Below are 8,554 nucleotides of genomic sequence, written 5' to 3'. Positions count from 1 at the left end.
AAATTGAAAATTAGAACTGAACACACACAAAAATGTATTCACCGTGGCAAGTTGTCCCATTGTAGTTCAAATCTATGGCACATTTCTGCACCCTCGTTGACAACAAAGTCAGTTTTTCTGTTGTTGTCTGATAGCCCTTGCCTTTACATTGCTCTATGCAATTTAATCTACGCGAAACAACAATCAAATATCAATATCCATCCTTTTTTCAGGCTTTTCCACTTGACAACACAATTATCTCTCTTCTGTTCAATAATCGTTTTTACACCCTTTTTTTAGCACAGAGTCCCAAAAACTGCGTGCACTTGAATTAACATATCACACTCTATCATCAAAATCTCGAAATGCTTCTAAAATTTCTCAATGTCAAGAGCTTTAACACGGACACACCATTATCATGCCAAAACGGAATTTTAAAAGCGAACATTTAGAAGCTGGATTCGGCGTAAACGGGGTAGCTAATATTTTTCATTTTTCTCAATTGTCAGTCTATCGCTTACACCACGCGGATTTTGATTGGGTCAGTAAAAGTAAAAGTAAAAGATCTTCCAAGGGGAGGAAGTGCCACGCGTAAACCACTGTTGAATATAGTATTAATATGCACGAAGAAGCTTATTCAAATTTGCCTCTTCTCAGGAACTAGGGTGGTGTAGAAGGCACACACACAATGCGAAGTTAACTTCTACAGGCGGGTCTACAAGAAGTCCGGTTGTTCGGCCAATGCTGCCGACCAGCACCTCCCGAATCGGGTCCCAGGCCACATATAATGGACTCCAAACAGTTGAATGATCAAAAATGCATCTATTAAGTGCAACACCCTGTTTTTTTATCAACAACTCTGGTAAAAACATACGACATTTTGACCCACGACAATGCCCCACTCGATAGAGCTTGCACCACCCAGAGATGCACCACCCACAGATTCATAGGGACATTTGTTGAAACCATAACCCTCTCCTTACCAACTATAGGAAAATTGTCACATTCGTTACGATACAAACAACATTTTTCTCATTCTGATTTCTTTTGTACTTGATTCATAAAATCTAAAAAGAATGAACTCTGCTCTGTAGAGCATGTTTTGCTGAAGATGTTAAGCATCGCAACTACTTACGGCTATCGTGTTTGAATGATAAAAGATATATTCTGTGTTAGTTGAGTGTGACGTTTTGGGGGAAATCCTGAAAATGGCCAGTAAAGAGAGTGTTAATGTTACCAGCCCTGTCCTGTCACTGGAAATGAATCCCGTGAAACAATTGTGGTCTCCAATTAAAATAACTCTTAAAAACTCATATATTCCAAGAAGAGTAAACGATAAACATGTTGCTATTGTAACTGAAGTTCGGACCAAGATGGATACCAAAACATTCAACAGTCTTACAACGCCTAGTCAAGTCAGGCCATTGTTTGATACTGAAGGGGCCACAAAAAATATGGATTACCAAACCATTTCTGCCAAGTTGCGCTTTTCAGTTTTTGAAACTTTTTATTTACTGTACAGTAATGGCGTTTTGCATGCCAATAAATATGTGATCATATTAATCCTCCAGCATTTTTCTTTCAGTTGATAACGTTACTTTTGATCACTACTGTATAATAAAACACAATTAACTTACTCAACCCTAACACCGACTATATCCGTAGTTTACCCGGGTTACTTTTACCGCATGCTTATTTAGTACCTTTTTCTGAGACAAATTATAGACGTACCATCAAAGCTAATGTTTTTGGGTTTTTGCATGTTAATGACAGTTGAATAAAACTATCTATGCACATGCTCATTTTAATACATTTTTCCAATTTTGAAAGTAGCAAAAGTCTATAGGATTGAGTGAGTTATAAACGTGTTTTACTTTGAAGTATTACCATTTTTAGCTTTGGGGGGGGGGGGGGGGGGGGGGGTTGTTGTTGTTGGCAAAGGAGGGATTTTGAGCCTGATATGTTCCGTGTTAAATATTTGGGTGGTCTCTGAAACTTTTACATCTCCTTTGATTTGTTTGTCTGTTTGCTTGTCTGCCTTTTTTTTTTCGTTGTTAATTTTTTGTTTTGTTTTGTGTGTGTATATGTGTGTGTGTGTTTTGTTTTTGTTTTTGATTTTATTATTATTATTATTATTATTATTATTATTATTATTATTATTATTATTATTATTATTATTAGTATTATTATTAATATCATTATTTTGTTCAATGAAACTGATTGAAATTGTCTATGGTATTTGAACACTAAATTTACAGCATCAACCGGCATTATTTAAAGTTTATATCTTTTTCTATCAATTAATTGGTGAGCTGAGAAGTTGCAAACGAACTAAAATTGATTTACGAAGATATGGAACTTTTAAGTTTTCGTCTTGAAATGATGTAGACAAAACGTAATTTAGGCAAAGTCATAAGGCTTTTGTTTTACTCCACAGGTGGATTTATTGTTTTCGTATAAATCAATGAAAAAAGAAGCATTGAAATTATTTTATCCTATAGACACTGGGAATAGTACATTAATATTTTGTCCTTACCCCAGTCGATTCAGGTGTGAATGTGTACCAGTTTCACTACCTGTGTGGTCTGGCCACAATTTCAAAATTTGTTTGTTTAATATTTTTGTTGGTCTTATTTTTTCCAGGACAGTATATGAGTGTATAATGTGAGCGTGCGCGCGCGTATGTGCGAGCATGTTTCAAAGTGTGTAGTGACTACAAATCTACGACTACAATAATCGTAGCATCAATTTACATGTAGAGAGTGTGTTAGGGATGGGGATGAGGGGGGGGGGGGGGGCTCCAGTGATTATGATATTTAGACAATCATATGTTTGGCTACAGCAATCAAACGAGAGAAAAAATGTCTATTTTATGATGTTTAAAATGAATCATCATCATCAGCAGAAGCATTATCATCATCATCACCATCTCATCATCAGCATCATCATCATCATCACCATCTCATCATCATCATCATCATCATGATCATTATCATCATCATCATCGTCATCACCATCATCTATGTATTCAATCTCAATATCTGACACTGATTACAAGTGATCAATCGACTTGATACAGACAAGAACCCGTGTACTTCCAACACGATGATGCATCTACAGTTCCTGCTGTTCACCGTCTTGGCCATGCTGTCGATGACGTCATCCGCTCCTTGGTTTTGTCAAGGATACGATTGCCCTGCCTTTACTGCTAAGGTAAGATTTGGTTCTTAACAAGGTGCGCTGATAATCGAATGCATTTTTGAGCCTGATTTAACACTCATTGTTGTAATTTGGCGTCGGTTTGATATGTATTTCCATGCCAACAATAAGACCATAACAATTTGGGTTATCAGACCAGCAAATAAGTACGCGTTGATTCTTTTCCTTTTTACAGCGAGATTGATTTCTGTTTTAGTCTTGATTATCAGAACAGAATTTCTGGCTTTTTTCTTTTCTTTGCTTTTTTGTCTTTTTTTTTCCTTTCTTTTTTAAAATATTCTTATATATACCGTTATGAGGCTTTATCTAAATCAGTTTTTATCATGTACATTTTGTTTTAATTGATCTCACCCTGGGTCAGGACATGGGAGCTTATGAGATCCGAGACTACAAAGCCAGTAACTGGGTCGCCACCTCCGTCCAATCGCACAGACCGGACCCCAGCAGCAGTCAGACCAAGCACATGTTCAGGAGACTGTTTCACTACATCGGAGGGGACAATGTTAAACGTGAGTATTATTACGTGAGTGCGGCTATATGGTCTAGTCGTATGACACTCGCTTTCGAATCGGAAGGTCCTGGGTTCGAGCCTCGCTCGGCGCATAGTTGAGTCCTTGGAGAAGGCTCTTTACTCACATCCTCTCATCTTACTCTGGTGTAAAATGAGTACCTGGCCGTTAACATGGTTGTCTTTGTCAGAAAATATTGTAATATCGCCTAATAGGCGTCATGTCCCGTCCTACATGTTAAATGTTGTTGTTGGCCAGGGACCCCTTGTAAAGCGCTTTGAGCACGTTTAGTGGATATTGCGCTACATATAATCTCAATTATTATATCGCGTCGATGTGGCTGGTGTCGGTGGATCATTGGTGGGTGTCTCGTCTTATCATAACGGTCAAGTAATGTTAGGCGTGGTCGGTAGCCGGATGGGTAACAGTGATCGAAGGGAAATTCTGATCCCAATGTTGTGTCCTTGGGAAGTCACTTTAAACACAGAATGACCACATTCGACTCTGGTGTGAATGAGTTTCTGGCGGAGTGATAGCACAAAAAGGACGCCTAAAAGACGTATGGAACTGTATGAAATGAAAATATAGTTCCAGAAATGCCCTGTTGGGGAAATAACTAAAACATTGTGAAGAGCATTGACTATGGTAAATCCTTGAAAATGCATTATTTTAATAATTTATCTATTTGGTTATATTTATATATTTATTTATTTATTCTTACATTATTTCTTTTAATTTTTCTGTTTATCATTTATTCATTTATATTCTATTGATTTATTTCGTTTATTTATATTTTTATCTGTTTATCATTTATGTATTTATTTAAATGACATTCTACCTTCCAACCCCTTTATTTATTTATATGACATTTTACTTTCCAATCCTTAGGAATTTATATCTTCCCTTCCTAATAGAACAAAAAAAAAAGCTTGCCTGTCTCGTTTATTAGTTCAATCAACACCACCATCACCACCATCATCATCACCATTATTATCACCACCATAACCGTAATCACCATCACCATCATCATCACCATCATTATCACCACCACCACATCATCATCATCATCAACAACTACATCAATACCATCTCCAAGACCATCATGCCAAATCAACATAACTAGAACGCTACCGTTACTTGACCCCTTTCAGGTGAGCACATGGACATGGCCGTTCCTGTATTGACCAAGACAGAGAGAAAGGGCAGAGGTTACAACATCACCATGATGTTTTATCTGGCCGAAAAAGACCCTCCAGCCCCGAGCAAAAGGGGCGTTTTTTTGGTCAAAAAGCCAGCTGGGAAAATGTTTGTCAGGTACTAACGATAATAATAATAAATGACATTTTGTTGCTGAGCACTTTCCATGAACCAAACATCTCAATGCGCTTTACAGATAATGAATTATGTTATGTATAATAGATAGTATGCGCTTGGCTATGAAGCTCACAACATTGCTATCCGGAAGTATAACGGACCAACACACAAAACTATGAGTAACTTTTAACGTTTATGGTCTTATTAATACAGTTTAGTGAGAATTACTCACAAACGTGGATGGCAATAACCAAAAACAACTTCGAACTATCTATAGGTAGTCAAAATTAATCATGGAAACACAATACACATTGATAAAGTATACTATACAAAAATTACAGTCGGCACCTTGTTTTGTTTTAAGGGTTTTACGGCGCTTGCAACACATTAAGGTTATATCAGCGCCAGTAAAAAGGAAGAAAATGGGATAGTAAAAAGTTCTAGAATTACAATTAAAGCATACAAGAAAAGGTAAGACAAAGGGGAATTGGTTCAATTAGGAAACATGTAGATTCCAAGACCACACTTTCAAAGTACTTAGTTTGAAATCACCTAAATGTTTCGCCCAAACACCAGCAAAAGATCCCACGAAGAGGAATACACTCAAACGGTTATAAATCATATGTCAAAAATAAAGAATAACAATACATAACAGAGAGACGATTTACAAGGGAAAAAATATCACTTCCAAAAACTATAACTATACATTTGACTTTTTCCCTCCCAGCCAAGAACTCCGGCCAGGGTCAAGACAAAACCAAGTAATCTCATTCCAAAGACAGAAATCAACTGAAAAACAGACACAGGGGTATAGAAGACACAGTAAGTGCCATCCTGTCCACTATGGGAGGCCAGGAACCCCACCCAGAGAGGCACCTTCTCAATACCGCTGGTTGGTTGATGAAAACAGCAGCCGAAAAGAAAGTCTCCCTTTTTAAATCTTAATTTTGACCAGATGATTTCAGTCAGAATCGGCGTCTTTTTCTGTGATTATAATGTCACTTTTTGAATCTATCAATACTCCATCTTCCCTGAGTTTACGATCAGGTGGTGGATTCATATAATTCTCACTGAATATGTAATTATTCTCGATGTCATCGTTGAGGTGAGTTTCTGTGGCAAGTACGATGTCAGGACTGTGTGTTTCAATTAATTGTTCCAGTTGCAATTTCTTTCTGTAGGGAATGAGATTTCGGCAATGGGAGCGATCTTTATTCATGTTTTCGTCCAACCGCGAGTCAACGATTACATTATGTATTTGTTGCTGTCCAACGATTGGTCATTTCCCAAAAAACGTAAACACGCTGGTTTGTTTATGAAAGTTGTAAAGATACTCATGTGTCAGGCTGGACGAAATGGCCAATTGTGACCTTCGATATTTATCAAACTGTGAACACTTTTCACTATTTGGGTCATTTTGAGCACACTTTGCAATGTGACCAATGACCTCGAGCACATGGAAAGGTAATAAAGATCATCCCCATTCACATTCAATATTCGTGTTTTCTCTATCACCTTTGTTGTAATATTGAAATCGGATAATTTGTGTGTTTTAGACGTGTTAAGTGTATGTTGTCTTTGTTTACTTTATTATGCTGTGACTGTGTGTATGAACTGTTACTCGGCAATATGGGGGACTGCGTGAATGATGATGTGAACTGACGCCATTGTCAGTTCTTTGTTTTTAAGGGTTTACGGCGCTTACAATACATTTAAGTCATATCAACGCCAGTATAAGTATAAGGAAGAAAATTGGATAGTAAAAACATTCTAGATGTACAATTAAAAGAACTTGAGGAAAAAGAAAGAAAAGGGGAAATTATTCAAATTGGGAACAGGTGTAGATTCCAAGAGCACACTATCAATGTACTTAGTTTGAGATCACCTAAAAGGCTCACCCAGACACCAGCACAAGATCCCACTAAGACTAAGAGGAATACACTCAAATGTTTACAAATCATATGTTTAAAAAATAAATAAATAAATAACAGTACATAACAGAGATATGATTTACAAGGGGAAAAAACATCATCTCCCAAAACTATACCTATGCAATCCACTGTTTCCCTCCCAGCCAAGGACACCGGCCACGGTCAAGGCAAAAGTAAGTAATCTCATTCCAAGACAAAGAAAGAAAGCTATTGGTAAATAGAGACAGGGGGATAGAAGACAGAACAAGTACCATTGTAAGTGGTTGGTAGTGTAATAATTACAGTTGAAAGAAAGTAGCCAAAAAAAAAAAAAAACAAACGCTAATTCAAACAGAGACAAAAGCAATAAATCTGTGTGCAGTTTGTAATAACGTAAAACTGTACCTTGGCAATAGTAAAGGACCATGCAAAGTTGGGGGAGGGGGGGGGGGATTTGCAGGTGGCTGAAATTTATGTCAATGTCAATTAAATAGATATATGCCCAAACAATGGAGAAATTATTTATAAGGGGAAAAATCCACCTCTCACAAAAAGATTAAACCATCTGACTGTCGCCCTCTTAGCAAAAGACTCAAGATACGAGGTTAGACTAAAGCCTAGGCATTGCGTTCGGTGATCAGACCTGCTAATATGCACACCTGGATCCCGACATAATGCCGATTGAAGACGGCAGATCACAATTAATAAATATGAATGTTTATGCATATTTTTTGACATGTTATTTACTTTTCCTCAGAGCTTTCCCCACGTGGTGGTGGCCTTCAAATAGGTATTTCCGGTCGGAGTTGTACGAGATGAAGAGGGCCATCGGTGACAGCAAGCTGTACGACGACTCAGCCTACTACAAGGCCGGCTACAACTCACCCTACGATTTCATGAAGAGAAAACAACACGAAGTCTGGATGGATGTCAAGTCGACATAAAAATAAATACGTACACGTATCAACGTATACTGCGATACTCTGGAAAAACTCATATTTAAAACTTTGGCCAGAAATCTCGCCCTTCAAATATCGATAGATTTAAATGACCCTCATCTTGGCAAAAACTCTCCGACCTGGGACTCAAATGAAATCCCAGGTTTGAGAGTTTGTTTTGTTTTGTTTTGTTTTTTGTTTTTGTGGGGGTTTTTTTTTCTCGGTAAGATGAGGGTCATTTTAATCAATCGATATTCGAAGAAAGAGTTTTCTGGCCAAAATGTTTAATGCGTGTTTTTCCAAAGTATGGTAGTACACTTGCCTAACTCCTCTTTCCATCCAATGTCAATGGTGTAAAATGAACAAAATAAAAAAAAAAACTGTGCCTTATCAATGAGTGATTATTGTCTGCTGAATTCAAAACGCAATTGTGGCCCATCGTCTCCATATGATGTTAAGTCGGGGTGAACCAGATGCCAATAAGGGATTGATAAAGTAAAATTGACCGGAAATACGATATCTAATGTTTTGTTATTTGAATAAGCTGTATTCATTTTCATTAACCAATTAAACCTCTCCTTACCAACTACAGGAAAATCGTCACATTCGTTACGATACAACAAACATTTTTTTATTTAGAAAAAAAAAAAAAAAAAGATACAACCAACATTTTTCTTATGCAAAT

At 37.2% G+C, this 8,554-nt stretch overlaps 1 protein-coding gene across 2 annotated transcripts in view; it reads left to right on the top strand.

Moving 5' to 3' along the window:
• The window catches only part of LOC144965098 (heme-binding protein 2-like), an 8,596-nt gene extending 342 nt beyond the window's left edge, over positions 1-8,254 (top strand). The window contains exons 2-5 of one of the 2 annotated variants that reach the window (XM_078900024.1): positions 3,059-3,192; positions 3,560-3,707; positions 4,859-5,021; positions 7,689-8,254. In XM_078900024.1, coding sequence (XP_078756150.1) covers positions 3,085-3,192; positions 3,560-3,707; positions 4,859-5,021; positions 7,689-7,875 — 606 coding nt within the window. In that variant the 5' untranslated portion in view covers positions 3,059-3,084 and the 3' untranslated portion in view covers positions 7,876-8,254. Of the gene's footprint in view, positions 1-3,037; positions 3,193-3,559; positions 3,708-4,858; positions 5,022-7,688 lie in introns of both variants that reach the window. The other variant, XM_078900025.1, reaches the window with a different exon arrangement.
• Positions 8,255-8,554: the final 300 nt, after the last annotated feature.

The sequence above is a fragment of the Berghia stephanieae genome, chromosome 2 (genome assembly GCF_034508935.2).
Source record: "Berghia stephanieae isolate SIO BIC M18660-M18661 chromosome 2, UCSD_Bste_1.3, whole genome shotgun sequence".
Lineage (NCBI taxonomy): Eukaryota > Metazoa > Mollusca > Gastropoda > Nudibranchia > Aeolidiidae > Berghia > Berghia stephanieae.
This window is presented reverse-complemented; position numbering and strand designations above follow the sequence as displayed.